The 16,853-nt window shown below is 37.1% G+C and overlaps 2 protein-coding genes across 2 annotated transcripts; both read left to right on the top strand.

The window, feature by feature from the left end:
• The first annotated feature begins 2,751 nt into the window (after positions 1-2,751).
• LOC109184832 (serine carboxypeptidase-like 42) lies at positions 2,752-6,784 on the top strand. The gene is made up of 10 exons (XM_019334882.1): positions 2,752-3,396; positions 3,890-3,997; positions 4,121-4,213; positions 4,672-4,764; positions 4,859-4,944; positions 5,018-5,299; positions 5,425-5,558; positions 5,719-5,811; positions 6,139-6,256; positions 6,382-6,784. Exons 1-10 carry the CDS (start codon positions 3,165-3,167, stop codon positions 6,547-6,549), a joined length of 1,407 nt encoding a protein of 468 aa, XP_019190427.1. The 5' UTR covers positions 2,752-3,164; the 3' UTR covers positions 6,550-6,784.
• Positions 6,785-12,124: 5,340 nt separating this feature from the next.
• LOC109184831 (pentatricopeptide repeat-containing protein At3g09040, mitochondrial) lies at positions 12,125-15,433 on the top strand. The gene has a single exon (XM_019334881.1). The coding sequence runs from the start codon at positions 12,187-12,189 to the stop codon at positions 15,310-15,312; it is 3,126 nt and encodes a 1,041-aa protein (XP_019190426.1). The 5' UTR covers positions 12,125-12,186; the 3' UTR covers positions 15,313-15,433.
• Positions 15,434-16,853: the final 1,420 nt, after the last annotated feature.

Below are 16,853 nucleotides of genomic sequence, written 5' to 3'. Positions count from 1 at the left end.
TATGTATGTTGATGATATAGTAATCACAGGTAGTGATGCATGAGGGATTTAAGCTCTTAAATCTTTCCTCAAGGAAAAGTTTCACACGAAAGATTTGGGAGTGTTGAAGTATTTTCTAGGGATCGAAGTTGCTCGTTCTCGGAAAGGAATATTTCTTTCCCAAAGGAAATATGTGCTAGATTTGATTGATGAGACTAGATTGTTGGGATCAAAATGATGCGAGACACATATGGAGCAGGGTGTTAGACTTGTAGCTGGTGAGGGGGAGGCTTTTGACTATCCCGAGAGATATAGGAAGTTGGTGAGGTAATTGAACTATCTCACCATTACACGTCCGGATATTGCTTTTCCAGTAAGTGTGGTGAGTCAGTTCATGCAAGCACCTACACGAACTCATTGGGAAGCAGCAGTTCAAATTTTAAAGTATCTCAAGAATGCACATGGGAAAGGTATTATATATGGTGATCGTGAACATATGAGGGTTAAGGCATTTTCTGATGCTGATTGGGCAGGATCATTGAGTGACGGATGGTCTACAACAAGGTATTGTGTGTTTTTAGGAGGTAATTTCGTTTCTTGGAAAAGCAAGAAACAAACTGTTGTGGCTCGATCAAGTGCAGAATCTTAATATATATAGGGCAATGACTCATGTGACATGTGAGATAACTTAGGTACACAATATTTTGAGAGAGGTTGGTGTGGAGGTAATGAAACTCATAGGTCTATGGTGTGATAATCAAGCGGCTATACATATTTCAAATAATCCAGTGTTCCATGAGCGGACCAAGCATATTGAGGTAGATTATCATTTCGTGCATGAAAAAGGTTCAACAAGGGTTAATTTCTATGGCTCATGTTTGTAGTGGCAATCAATTAGCTGATTTGTTCACGAAAGGGCTCAGCAGGGATAGGGTTATATTTGTAACAAGCTGGGCATGCTTAATATCTATGCTCCAAAGGGGGGTGCTAGATATGAACAGACAGATAGATGAAAATGCTTGGTCTGAAGAGTCATAGGCATATGAATAGGCATAGATGTGAAGAGGCATAAATCAATTTCCACCTTGTATATATAGATCAGTCTCATACTTGTAAAAATAACACAGAAACAGAGAGAATAGAAACAAGGTCAGTGTTCATAGAATAGCTTCTTCCTGCTTTAGTTTTCTACAGTCTGTAACCTGTGTAAAGTCATTCGTACTATTGCCGTGACAAGTAACATCTGACAACACTTAAGTGAGTTATTAAGTGACTCAGATGGATTGGTTGTCATTACATTGTACCGGTGACCATCATCGTGAGATAATGTCTAGGCCTCTTCATCGATGTTGGCAAGATAGGCGTATGCATTTGGCCAGCTCCCAAGGCCTCCCGGAGCGAACATGGATTAGGCGGGTGGACCTGAACTGTTAAACGGACAGAGAAAGACCCGGACCCCCTTGTGGTTTGCACTAAAAAAATAATCCATGCAACTTTTCTTTCAAAAAATACAGTATAATAGGAATTTCTTCTCTTAAATGTAATTCCATAATGGATTTTCTTTGTTATACTTTGTATAATATGGACCATATATTTTATTTTCGTTTTGGCATAAAAAAATCACTATAATTCATAAATTAAATTAATCAATCAATATTTTCAGTAATATAGTTACGTGTTGAATATTTAGTATACTGCGTAATACTATTTACAAAATGACCATATATATATACAACATATTATATATAATTAGGCAAAAATCATTAATTGTCACACTTTTGTTATATATAGAAAATTATGAGCATTTATTATATTTTCATTACAATTGTATTTTTTTTTTATAATATGGACCATAAATGATTGTATTCACGATGAATCAGTAAGGAAAATAACTTATCAATAATTTTAAAAGTTTGAAATATAAATTATTGTGATTAATTTTGACAATCTTGTTTATTTTACAATAAAAAATTACCCAAATCATATATGGGAACAAAACAGTTCTAAATTAAGTTATTTAATTTCATTTTTTTCACAGCTTGATGCCTTTTTAAAATTATTTTCCCTTTTTCTCATATTTATTTTTGTAATAATAATATAATATAATTGCCTAAATCATATTACAATATCAATTTTTTCAAAATAATTGTAGACAACCAATTCGTATATTATTCAATTATTTAGTGTTACTTTTGCACTAATCTTATTATCAAATATATACTATATAATAAAAAATTTGCATATTTAATATTATTATCTAAATATATAATAAAAAATTTTGTCTGTGCACCGCATGTGTAATTTACTAGTTTACTAGATAACAAGAGATCTAGACATATAATCACAAATTCACGAGTTCAAGTACTTACCCCCTTAATTTGAACCGATCAGATCCTTTATTGACTAGAATCACAAGTTGAGATTTACTTACACTCAAAAGGATTGTAGACTTCTAAGGTTTTCTCATCATCTAAAAAAAAAAAAAGTAAACTTATTTACCTATAAATAATGCTTTACCATCTTTGAAATGTTAAAAAAAAAAAATTCAAATGCATCCTTTTTATGTGGTGATCTAATTAAAAGGAAAAGTCAGATAATTTATTGACGCTTAAAAAAAAAGTTAAATTCATAACAAATGTCTAAAAGAAATATAATATATTGACATAAAATAATGTTTTCTTGTGCATGAAGCGCACAAAAATCCTTACTCGGATGGAATTTTTATATTGGCCGGAGACTGAGTAGATCTCAACAACCTGCAGTACGCACTTTTGCAACACCCCCCACCCCAGCCTAGCTACCTTCTCTGCCATATCCAACGTCTCTCTTCTCTCTCACTAGTTTCTCTATCTATAACAAACACTAAAAAGTAGCAGCAGTGTTATATATATATATATACTATAATATAATATAATAGAAGATTGACTAAAAGCCTATAAGTGATAACGGTGCCAAAAAACTCTGCCTATCAAATCCAGAATCCAAACAAAATATACATAACAAGTTGCTTTCAGTTCAGAATTCTGATTGTGTTAATTCAGGTTCACGCCTTTACGTTAAAGCCAAATTCCAGAATTCACGTGCCCTGCTCCAGAGAAATGAATGCATAGTATGCAGTAGCACAGCTTTGCAGTAATTTTTAGGAGAAAAGGAGAAAAGATAGAATCTTGGGGAGGTTTTGAGAAATGGGTATTTTGGGGTTGTGTGGAATCTTGATATTTGGGCTTTTGGTTGGTGGGGAAGGGTACCCAGAGGAGGATCTGGTGAAGGGCTTGCCTGGGCAGCCAAAGGTTGGGTTCAAGCAGTATGCTGGGTATGTTGATGTGGATTTGAAAGCTGGGAGGAGCTTGTTTTACTACTTTGTTGAAGCTGAAGTGAACCCTAGGCTTAAGCCCCTCACTCTTTGGTTAAATGGAGGTTTGTTTGTTTTTTGGTTTCTTCTCTTTGAATTTTGTTGTTAATTTATATGCAATATGCAATGTGAACTATGGTTTTTTCAAGAACTATGGGATCTGAATTTTGTTGTTCTGAATTGTAATTGGTGTACTTTCATGGTACTTGCTGCTTGGTGTTGGAGTTTGAGCTGTCTATTTTGTTTCTTCTGCCATTGTTTTATAATTTATCTCTCAATCCTAGTAGTATTATGAACCAAGAGTTTTTGATTTTCTTGTTGGCTTTATTTCTCCCTTCATTTCAATGAAAAGTATCACAGAAATAATAGGACAAATTTTATTTTATTTTATTTTTTGAACTCTGAAGGATTCACTTTAATGAAAGCTGAACACTGTTATCTATTTTATACTATAAAACTAAGTAATATTTTGTTTTATATTTGAATTGTGACATAATTAGATTTCTGAGTTTAAAGGAAGAATGGTGTAAAGTGAATGGCTCCTTTTTGTTTGTCCAGGCCCAGGCTGCTCTTCAGTTGGTGGAGGAGCATTTACAGAGCTGGGGCCATTCTATCCCACTGGGGATGGTCGAGGCCTTCGAAGAAATTCTAAATCATGGAATAAAGGTTTGTTGATCCCAACTGGTGAAATCTTAGTCCAAAATGTTGAAATTTATTAGTATTAGCATTCATGAATTTGCTTATTATGTTTATATGTAGTGTACTTACTCAAGTTTGGGTTTCTTGTAGCATCGAATCTCCTTTTTGTTGAGTCTCCTGCTGGTGTAGGATGGTCTTATTCAAATACAAGTTCAGACTACATATGTGGAGATGCCTCAACTGGTAAGACGGGATTACTTAATTCCTAGAGATATTAGGAACTAGAAAAGTAGCAGATGAAGTTAAGGAAATGTTGGGCGGAGGTCGGTAAAGGGCTAGTCCATCAATTGATGGCTAGGGGTATTGTTTGGCCGGAGCTGGTGAAGGGCCAAGTCCAAGTCCAGCACCCTGCCTCTCGAAAATTTGATGACTGTCTATAAGGAAATAAAGTGGGCACGTGGGGGTGGGGGGGGGGGGGGGTGAGAATTGTTGGGTGGAGACCGGTAAAGGGCCAAGTCCATCAATTGGTGGCTAGGGGAATTGTTAGGCGGAGGCCTCTGGCTAGAGGGATTGTTGGGCGGAGGCCGGTAAAATGCCAAGTCCATCAATTGGTGGTTAGGAGATTGTTGGGCGGAGGCGTAGTGGTAAGTGCTTGATCCTAACAGGAAAAGAAGCCAATAATTCCCTTTTGTTTTTGGCAGCAAGTGATATGCATATATTCATGGTGGAATGGTTCAAGAAGTTCCCATCATACAAATCCAGAGATTTGTTTCTCACAGGGGAAAGTTATTCAGGTAAGAGAAATCGAGCCTGTGAAAGAAAGCTTCTAGAAATTGAGACTTTGAACTACTTAAATCATCTACTGATATGTTCCATGTCTTTGGTTAGGACATTACATTCCACAGTTAGCCGTTGCTCTTCTGGACCACAATAAATACTCGAAAGGATTCAAGTTCAACCTCAAAGGAGTTGCAGTATGTAAATTATAATTCTATAATATTGAATATCCCGGGGTTTCAATGCTTACAATTTTTTGTCACTGGACAGATAGGGAATCCTCTACTTAGACTTGACCGCGATGTTCCATCAACATATGAATACTTTTGGTCTCATGGAATGATTTCCGATGAAGTTGGCCTAGCAATAATGCAAGAGTGTGAGTTTGAAGATTATACATTCGGTGGTATTACACACAACGAGTCACAATTGTGTAATGACGCCATATCTGAGGCAAACCGCATAGTTGGTGAATATGTAGACAACTACGATGTGATCCTCGATGTATGCTATCCATCGATTGTAGAGCAAGAGCTGCGGCTACGTAAGCTGGTATTTCACTATTTCTTCCATTCATTTCACAAAACATGCTTGTTTCTCGGCTTTTTTTTTTTTTTCTTTCTTGTTTTGTTTATGTAGCTAGAGGTGTATGACCTAAATCTTTTCCTGTTTTGAAGGCTACGAAGATAAGCGTAGGTGTTGATGTCTGTATGAGCTATGAAAGACGCTTTTACTTTAACCTTCCCGAGGTTCAGAAAGCCCTTCATGCAAATCGTACCAAGTTGCCATATGGCTGGTCTATGTGCAGTAGGTAAGTCTATCCATAAATTTTCGTCTATATTTCAGCACTAGGACTTCCAACTTGACCTGCTATATAAGCTTTCCTCAGCCAAAAACTTTTTTTTTTCTCGTTTTTTACCTTTCATGGATATAAATGAAATGCAAAACCATGTTTTGTGAATTTGATGCAGATTTCTACACTACAATGAAACTGATGGAAACATTGACATTCTTCCTCTGCTTAAAAGGATCATAAGGAACCACATTCCGGTTTGGATTTTCAGGTAAACCTTTGTATTAGTAACAAATTCAGCGGAGTTGTGTTTCCTAGTACTACCTGTTTTAAATAATATAGCTTCACTAACCAGCTTGGTTGGCGTGAGTGGCCGTGCACTCTCATACTTTAAGAGAGGTCGGGAGTTCAAACCCCCTCTCTATGGAAAAACCAATCTGACCAGCACTTTGCCCCTTAATTGGGCTTGCCCAGTGCGAATAGGGATTAGTCTGAGTATGGTACGGGCTTAAAGGTGCCTCCTACAGTTAGGACCCGCTCAGGACATCTCATGGTCTAACCAAAATAATATAGCTTCACTTGCGATACTGAAATGCAGCGGGGATCAAGATTCGGTTGTGCCATTGCTCGGGTCGCGAACACTTGTCCGTGAACTTGCTCACGACATGGGGTTCAAGGTTACAGTCCCTTATGGAGCTTGGTTTCACAGGAAACAGGTACTCTAAAGTTTCTAGCTATTCTTCTTCTTTAGGCTCTGTTTGATGACCCAAAATGGAACCAACTTTTGATGGCAAATGGAGAAGTTGATTCAATCAAATTTCGTTTTTCTTGTGTTAATTAGGTGGGAGGCTGGGCAACAGAGTATGGGAAGTTGTTAACCTTTGCCACTGTGAGGGGTGCTTCTCATATGGTGCCCTTTGCTCAGCCCTCTAGAGCTCTTCACCTCTTCAGCTCTTTCGTACGTGGCCGGAGATTGCCAAATATGACGCGCCCCTCCATTGATGATTGACACACACCCCGCTCTCGCACTTCACTTTTGTATTTTCTTCCCTCAGAAGGTTGAATCCCCAACTCCAAGGGTCTCTCATATCCCAGCTCGACTGAGCATTTGGGAGGCATTTTTAAAGTTTATGGATTCAGGATAAGTGTGTCCTATTGCTTGACAAACAAAGAACAATGCAGATTTGGAGGAAATAAATAGTGAAAAATCCATTGGCTTACCCAAGGGGGCATTACTTGCAGTATTTGATTTGATTCTTCACTTTCTACATATTTGGCGTATGTACTATGTAGGGAGGAAAGGCATAAACTAACATTCATTTAGGTGCTCAATATACACACATATTAATTGTAAAACAAAACAACAAACATCATTTAAAACAACTAAGCATATGTGTAAATTAATGTTATAATAATATAAGGATTTAGAAAAAAGCGTCATATAGGACATTGAATATTTATAGTTCATGCAATTAGATTATCGAACAAAAAAGTTGTGCTATTAAACCACATTAAATTGTGTGCAATCAACATTATATAAACTTTTGATTTAACATGTCACATTCAAAAAAAAAAAAAAAAAACCATGTAGGAAGAAGAGGCAGCAACCTCTCCATATCGACAGAGGAGGATGCGGCCTCTTCTTCTGTCAACATTGATGGGGGAGGCAACCTCCCCTCCTTCGTCGATCTAGATGGTGGGGGATGCGACTTCCTTATCCCTCAACATTGATGAGGGAGGCACCCTCCTCCATCAACGTTGACGAAGGAGGCGGATTCCTCCACTGTCAATGTTGATGGCCCTTCTATGTAGAAGGAGGTATTAGGAACAAGTGTAAATTAGATTTTGATGATACTAAAAGTTATGAATTTTTAAGTTCCCAATTTGTTTTATTTATTAGACTTAGGAATTCGTTTTCTCAATTCGAATAATTCGAATGATCAAAAGAGTTCGAGTTGAAGAGTCGAAGAGTAGAAGACTTCAAGACCTTTCGGTTGTAAAAATCGAATAGTGGAAGGGCATACCTTTCAAATAGTATGAGATTTGAGAAGTATTATTTGCAACTTGATCTAAAAATTTGAATTTTGTAGACTTTCAAGATACTTTCTCATTCAAAGTTTGTTTTTAGGTTCATGAGTTGATTTGTTAAATGTATGTAAATGTGCATCTATGTTTTGGTTCAATCGATGATAAAATAAAAGATAACATAAAGAAAAAGTGAGGTAATATTTTTATAGTGGTTTAGGAATTTTCTATTCTACTATTCTCCTATAACGCAAGGATGATTTCACTAGTATTGATACAAATATAGGTGAAATGCAGACTCTTGCACTATTTGCTAACCAAGCTAACTGGTTACATGATATTCTTTTTTGATAGCCCTTAAAACGCATTTTTTCACTAAGTTGTGCATTGTTCACTATCCAATATTTTAACTTCAAGGGTCATCCACAAAAATTGACAAAATCGCCTTGTGTGAAGAATATCCAACTACTAACAACAAGAAGGTTTTTGTCTTAGAAAATAATTAGACAGAACCTATATGATTCTTTGAAGCTTAGATTGCTTTGATGGCTTGAGTACTCGTGTATTTCTTTCTAGCTATCTCAACAATTTGTGAACTCATTAACTTTTTTTTAAGCTTTAGGAGGAAAAAAAAAAAAAAAAAAAAAAAAAAGAGCTTTCAATCTATCCATTGGCACCCTCTGAGATGGTAGGTGTCCAAAAAGCTACCATCTCCTCTATTTTCGCTATACGCTATTGACCTTTGGGTATTAACCAATACCTTTTAATTCAAAATCACCCGTTTGTCTCTAAGCATATCTTGAAGTCATGAGTCTTGAGAAATGTGTGCAACTATTTTCTCAAAGAACATTCCATATATCTTGCGTTGGCATCTGTCGGATGTACTTCTATCGATAGACCTTGGATATGCTGCCTTGAGAGAATACACCTAACTGACTTAGATAGCTCAATTGCTCTTAGATGATAAGACATTAAGACATCTACTGAAAGACCTCAACACATGAATTACAAAGTCTGCCATTAATTAGGTTCGCTACTCTACAAATCTGGAGCAGATTTGTCGAATAAGTCGCTAAAAAGATCTTTTGGACGATCTATCGGGATCTACTATAACCACTTAACGTATGACTTATCGAATGACTTATGCTGAAGTGAAGATCAACTGCTTAACTCTTTGCTTGATCAAGGATCTTTCAGAAAAGATTTGTTGATTAAACTTAAAAGGAATAAACTAAGTCCTATTTTGGCCATTACAAGTGTCCTATCAAACTGAATACAAACAACATAAATTTTGGGAACACTAAATTCCATATAATAACATCATCAAAATCTAAACAACATTATTCCTAACAAAATTATAGATTGGGATGGTCCAGATCAAACAATAAAAATCTTGGCTCAACCCACAACTTATTAAAAAAAATTGTTGTTTACTTCGATTTCTTTAGTTTAGAATTATTATATTTATCAACGTTAATTAAATAAGAGTCAAGTTGAGCTGAGTCAAACAATAACAATATTAGTCCAGTCTACGTCCCAAAATGGTAATTTTTTCTTCAATTTGTGTAGTTTAGAATTATTATATTTATCAAATTTATGTATTTTTTTTTTACTTGTAATAAGTTACAAGTTAAAAGTTAGTTATTTACATCCTTTTATTATAATTATTATTAATCTTTATAACTATTATGAAATTTAATTTATTATTTTAATTTAATATATATAATAATTATTATCATCATTAAAATAATTAATATTTTTATAAGATATAATTTTGTAATAGATTTATTTTCAAGTTTTTTGAAAAGAAACCAAATAGAAAAAATACAATTTTTTGACTTTTAGCCAAATAAAAAGTAATTATTTTATGACTTTCAATCAAACACTATAAAATAAAAATATTTTTCACAATTTTTTTCGTGTTTTCAAGCAGACCCAAAAAATCTAAGAAGACGTTCTCCACCAAATAGAACTTTTTTTTCTCTCTAACTCGTGTATTTCCTTTTTGACTATATTTTCTTTAGATATCAGCCAAACACTTTGTGCTTAGTTGGCACCTCTGTGGTTTTCATTAAGAAACGTCACAGGATCGAGAAAGTATATTGAACAGATACTACCTTGTAATAGAATTGATAGTACTAAAAAAAATAAAAATTCTTAGGATATCCAAACACTAAAAATTTGTAAAATGATTTTTGGAAAACATTTTCTAGATTCCAAACAGACCTTAAATAAAATTTTTAAAATTTAATATTTATTACTTATACACTTATAATAATAAAAATTATCAAATAGACCTCTAAACTTTATACGAAAAAATAGTTGCACCTTGAAACTTTAAAAATTTTCAATTAAGAAAATCAATTTATCATTTTGATGTATCTAAGCTTAATAGCCAGTTATTTCTAAGTCAAAATGGGTAAAATCTAACGTGGTATCTTACATGTCACATCTGTTAATTTTTATTAGGAATAAGTAGGATAATCACAGTAGTTTGTAAGAAAATAAAGATTATGATAGTCACCCAAAACACCTTTCAAAATTAGAATTAACATATTTTTTTGGGAAAATTTACTTTTCGTTCTTAAGGTATACGATTGATGGTTTTATTCGAACTGGATCCACCATAAATACTGGATCCACCATAAATCGGGTATAAAGGTACAAAACAGGGGTAGGAAAACACTAGGTTTATTACCCCGGGTGTTAAGCCCAAAATAGTATGTACGAAGCCCGAGCTACAGGCCCAGAAGGGCAACCCAAATACAGAGAATAGGGCCCACGAAGTGGGCTATAGCCAACTATGCTACTGATAGAAATCGAAGCCAGGTGGCTAGGTTGAGGGTATAGACTAGAGACCGCTAGACTGTAGTGCTTATTGTATCTGAGTTACCCCCTGTTAGGAATCCAGACCCCCTATTTATAGCATGCTCCCCCCTATCCTCTACCATCCACGTGTACGCCATCGGATCGACGCCCCCTGGCAAGCCCTACCTGTCCCACGTCTATTATTCACGCACCTCCACTACATGCATGCTGACCAACATCCTCCACCATGCACGCCGCACCTACCTCTCCCCCTCCCTCACGGCACAATGTCCGGAGAGGGGCGCAAGGGGGGGTCTCGCCGACGCTAGGCCACGCCTAGGCAACCTGACGTCCAACAACTACCCGCCATGGCCGATGCTCCAGCAGCGCCGGCCCCCCTCATCGACGCGGGGAAGAGGGGCGCGCCCCACGCGCGAGCCCACACCGGAGGTGCGCTGGTCACGCCACCAGGCGCGCTAGCCGCGCTGGGCACGGGCGCACCGCCCGGGCCGGCGGCGCTCGGCACCCAGACCACCTCCCGTTCACCAGCCCCCCTTCTGGCCTATGCTCTTCACCCCGACCCATCATGCATGCTTGTCTTCCCAGCCCAACAAGACTTGGGCCAACCTCCTTCCTTCGTCACCCCCACTTAGCCAATACTTTCCCAATAAAATGGACCCCATAAGATCCCATATCCCCATTAACGATAATTGTAAAATTCGCCTCTAATTGTTTGTTATGCTCACTTTTCGTATCTTTACTAACAAAATATTAATGACGAAATTTGTAACTTTAATATAGTTTATGGACAAAAAGTGAGCACAAAAAGTTAATAAAAAAACAAAAAGTATAATGTCAATGACAATTTAAGGGTGAAAAGTGATCACGATCAATAGTTAGGAACGAGTTTTATAATTATCCTTTAACTTATTAACACGCAAAATGCAATTTTCCCTATCTTTTTTCATTAACTAGTTAACACTTAGGTGAGACTAAAAATTTTGCTTCGGTGGAAATTAAAAAATAATTTTACAAAACTTGCGGGGTCGTTTACCAAATTGGAGAAATGGAAAATTTTCTGGAAAAACAGAAAATTGGAGAAGTGGAAAAATGGAAAATGGAAAACTTGTTTACTAAAATCTATTCTCTAATTGCCTAACTCTTCTCCATTTTTCCACTTCATGTACATTTTTGGAGAAAGCAAATTTGGATATCTCCAAATGGAAGAATGGAAAAAAAAAAAAAAACGGGTGAATAGTAACTTTGGCCAATATGTTGCTGGTTCGAACCCCGCCTTGCCCTTTGTTTCGAATTTTTCTCCTTTAGCTATCCGCCTCTTCACCTTCAGTTTCTTGACTTTCTTCCCTGTTCATAATAATATTATTAATGCTTCAGTTTTTCCCCTCTTCTTCAGATTATTATTATTATTATTATTATTATTATTATTATTATTATTGCTTCAGGTTTCCCCCTTCTTCAGAAGATTATTATTATTATTATTATTATTATTTTGTTGTAGAAATGTAAAAATGATATATGAGATGATTGCATTTAATAAAAACAAAAAATTAGAGAAATGAAGAACTAGAGGAATGGGGAATGAAAATTAGAAAATTGGAGAAATAGAAAACTGGAGGAATGGAGAAGAAAAATTGGAAAAATGGAAAAATGGAAAACTGGAAATGAAAAAACAGAGAAATGAAGTAAACGACCCTGCATTTTCCTGTTTCCAAAGGAGTATTTAGAAAACAAAAAGGGTAGAATACCCGCCAATAGCCGCCGAACGAGTCATGCCCGAGTCATCTTCAACTCAATGTGCAACCGAGTTCATCATATTAAGCTCTCTACAATCATACTCCCGAGAATCGCATCCTTACTCCCTTTCCAACGCCGCCGAAGCTTCGCCGCCGTAACTGCATCTCAAATCCTAGACCGCGAGCCTCAATCAACTCCCGAGAATCGCATCTACAATCATCTTTTAAAACTCTGTCTGCTGCAATGCAAGCAAATTCAGTCCCGCCGGATATTCGACGAAATGCCGCAAAGAGTGGAGTTTGCTTCGAGGAAGTGCAAGATTATCCATGGTCAAAGCTTGAAACATGGGTTTGCATCAGAAGGTTTTTTGGGGAATGCGATTGTGGATTTGTATGCAAAATGCGGAGATATGGGTTCGGCCGAGAGCGCCTTTTCGCGGCTTGAAAGGAAGGACACTTTGGCATGGAACTCATTGGCATCAATGTATTCGAAGCAGGGGCTGTTGGAAAACGTTGTAGATGTATTTCGGTGTATGCAGAGCAGTGGCTCGTCGCCGAATCAGTTTACTTATGCCATTGTTTTATCAGCTTGTGCTAGGCTGATGGATGTTGAGCTGGGGAAACAAGTGCATTGTAGCGTTTTGAAGAGAAGGTATGAGTTCGATTCATTTACGGAAGGTTCTCTGATTGATATGTATGCAAAATGCTGTTGTTTGGCTGATGCTAGGAGGGTTTTTGATGGTGTGGTGAGGCCTGACACGGTTTCTTGGACGGTGATGATTTCAGGTTATGTTCAAGTTGGATTACCTGAGGAGGCAATGCAACTGTTTGAGGAGATGCAGAGGCTAGGTTGTGTAATGGATCAGGTGGCCTTTGTGACAATTATCAATGCATGTACCAAACTAGGAAGGCTGGATTTTGCTCAGGGAATCTTTTCCCAGATGCCTGATCCAAATGTTGTGGCATGGAATGTGATGATTTCTGGATATGCCAAGGCTGGAAAAGAAGTAGTAGCTATAAATTTTTTTCATGATATGGTACGAGCAGGCATTAAGCCCACAAGATCAACCTTGGGAAGTGTTTTGAGTGCAATGGCATGTGCTGCAAATCTTGCTTATGGATTGCAGGTTCATGCTTTGGCGGTTAAACAGGGTTTAGCATCAAATGTTTATGTAGGGAGTTCTTTGATTAACATGTATGCAAAATGTTCACAAATGGAAGTTGCAAAAGAAGTATTTAATGGGTTGGTTGAAAAGAACGATGTATTATGGAATGCATTGCTTGCTGGGTATGCACAGAATGGTAATGCTCGTGAAGTCCTAAATCTCTTCATGGATATGATGTTCTTTGGTTTTCAACCTGATGAATATACTTACACTAGCATTTTGAGTGCATGTGCTTGTTTGGAAGATTTATATTTGGGGCAACAATTGCATTCTATCATAATCAAGAATAAGTTTGCATCTAATCTATTTGTGGGAAATGCTTTAGTAGATATGTATGCCAAATCTGGATCTCTTGGTGATGCTATGCAACAATTTGATCTAATACAAGGTAGAGATCATATATCTTGGAATGCGATTATTGTTGGCTTTGTACAGGATGGTGAAGAAGAAACAGGTTTCAATTTGTTTCAAAAAATGATGTTGGAAGGAATCACTCCTGATGAGGTCTCTTTGGCTAGTGTACTTAGTGCCTGTGCCAATAAAAGAGCTCTTAATAAAGGGAAACAGGTACATTGTCTTCTAATTAAAGTTGGGCTAGAAACAGGTTGTTTTGCTGGAAGCTCACTTGTTGACATGTATTGCAAGTGCAGTAACATTGAGGCTGCAACTGAAGTTTTCTCTTGTATGCCTGAAAGGAGTGTAATCTCCATAAATGCTTTGATAGCTGGCTATGCTCAGATAGATACAGAACATGCCATTAATCTGCTGAAGCATATGCTGGCTGAAGGACTAAAACCATCAGAAGTCACATTTGCAAGTGTTTTAGATGTATGCGGTGATCATCATAACCTACATCTAGGGCAGCAAATCCATTGTTTTATTTTAAAGCTCGGAATTTCCTACAATGATGAGTTCTTGGCAATATCTCTTGTAAGCATGTATGTCAAATCTCTAATGCAGACAGATGCAAGACTCCTTTTCTCAGAGTTCCCTGATCCAAAGAGCACAGTACTCTGGACTGCTATGATTTCTAGTAATATTATGGTGGAGTGCACTGAGGAGGGCTTGATATGGTATCAAGAAATGCGAAAATGTAATGTCATGCCCGATCAAGCAACATTTGCTAGTGTACTAAAAGCATGTTCAACTTTAGCTTCTTTGCTAGATGGTAGGATGATCCACTCTCTTATTTTTCATACTGGTTTTGACAGGGATGAGCTCACAAGTAGTTCCCTAGTGGACATGTATGCTAAATGTGGGGATGTTCAAAGTTCAGCACAAGTATTTAATGAAATGATTAGCAAGAAGGATATTGTTTCATGGAATTCACTGATAGTTGGGTTTGCTAAAAATGGTTTTGCAGAAGATGCACTAAAGGTTTTCAATGAGATGAAACAGACAGATGTAAAACCTGATGAAATCACTTTCCTTGGTCTTCTCACTGCATGTAGTCACGTTGGACTGGTAGCTGAAGGCCGTGAAATATTTGACCAGATGACTAGCCATTATGGTGTTCGACCACGAGTTGATCACTGTGCCTGTATGATAGATCTTCTTGGCCGATGGGGCTTTCTCAAGGAAGCGGAGGTGTTTATTGACAGATTAGACTTTGAACCTGATGCTATGATATGGGCCACATATCTTGGTGCTTGCAGAATTCATGGAGATGGCATAAGAGGACAGCGTGCGGCTGAAAAATTAATTGAGCTGGAAGCTCAAAATTCTTCTTCTTACATACTTCTTTCTAACATCTATGCTACATCAGGTGACTGGGACAGGGTTAACTCCTTGAGAAAAGAGATGAAAGATAAAGGAGTCTGGAAACCCCCTGGGTGCAGTTGGATCACAGTTGAGCAGCAAACAAATGTATTTGTTGCAGGCGATAAATTTCATCCCCGTGCTGGTGAACTCCACTCACTTTTGAAGGATTTGACTGCACTGATGAAAGACAAGGGTTACGGCGGGACACAATCTTTTTTGCATGATGAACACATAGAGTATGAGCTTTGTAGACTATAGACCATTTCTAGTATGATTAACTGAAGCTTCCATATTATCGCTTGAAGATCTGAGTGGTGGAGACAGAAATGTTCCTCTCATCAGATTTAAAAATTTTTTATGCATGAACCGTGTTTCATCATGTGATGCTTTGGAAAACTAACTCAAAATGGTAGGCGCCATTACTCCCAATACTATCCTCATTGATGGATATGCACTTTTCAACCAAGTGAAGATTGGTTCAGGTTCATGGGATTCTTTTCTATCTGTATGTAATAATTGTTCTAAGTTCCTGGGTGTGCATGTAGAAGAAGGAACTGTGTTATTTAACACTGAATACTGAAACATACTATTGACCAAGTTATGAAAAAAATACTTCAGGTCTCAACCACTGGTTGCAGATTTCAGCCCAGGGATGCAACAGCATTGCTGCAACCAAAGCTCCTATGACTTGGTGCCCCTTTTGGAGGTAAATATTTCTGGCTAACTCTTTAACTTTTGCTTTAATGGATGCTATTATTTCTATTGTACTTTTTGGGACCTTGAGAGTTAACAGTTTTAATCTAATCAAGACTATATTACAAACGGGGGAATGCAAAATTATGATGTTATTAGTTCTAGATTTCTATCCTAAGCCAGCATAATGTTTACTCCCTCCATTTACTAAAAGGTTGACAACATTTCCTTTTTCGTAAATTCAAAAATGTTCTCCACTTTCTTAAAATAAATACTACAAACAACTTTACTTTCCTACGTTATTTTTCTGAGTTCAAAATATTTAAAAAAAAGAAAAAAGTCAAAGTTATCTATCCTTTATGGGCAAAATAGTAAAAATTTGTACCATTCCTCCACTATCCTTAAATCTGTGTCTACTGTTCTAGATGTGATGCCCCATATTTGTGGGATATAAGACTTATGACTCCTATATAAGACTGTGTTTAGAGACTCTGGCAAATAAGAGGTTAACTATTGAGCAGTTAGAGTCTTTAGGTTCTGTTAGAGTTATCTGTGTTAGTTTCCTGCTTTAGTGGCATATCTCTGTGTATAAATGCAGCTGTGTAATCTTCTCTAATCATTGAATATTCAGAACCTTGTTCACTCATCTGGTATAAGCCTACGATCCTATGGCCAACCAAAACCATTTTTGTCTCTTGAGTTCCAACAAGGGTCCAACTTGTGTTGCATTTATGGGTCTCGTCTCTCATTGGTATGTGATGCAAAAAGGAAGGTCAGATATTTTCACCCCGCTCCACATATCAAAGGAGAAGGGATACTAAAAATAATTGACATTAGAAATCTATGATAAGGAAAGAGAAGATAGGGAAAGTGTGATTGTTTGAAATGAGTAAGGATGTTATTCTTTTGGGTTAGACCACGAGGTGTCTTGAGCAGGCTCTAACTGTAGGAAGCACCTTTAAGCCCGTACCATATTCAGACTAATCCTCGTTCGCACTAGGCCGACCCAATTAAGGGGCAAAATGCTGACCAGATTGATTTTTCCATACGAGAGGGGGCTCTTAAGGGACAAGAGTGCACAGCCACTCATGCCAACCAAGTTGGTT

Source organism: Ipomoea nil, unplaced genomic scaffold, assembly GCF_001879475.1.
Source record: "Ipomoea nil cultivar Tokyo-kokei standard unplaced genomic scaffold, Asagao_1.1 scaffold1286, whole genome shotgun sequence".
In the NCBI taxonomy this organism is placed as follows: Eukaryota; Viridiplantae; Streptophyta; class Magnoliopsida; order Solanales; family Convolvulaceae; genus Ipomoea; species Ipomoea nil.
This window is presented reverse-complemented; position numbering and strand designations above follow the sequence as displayed.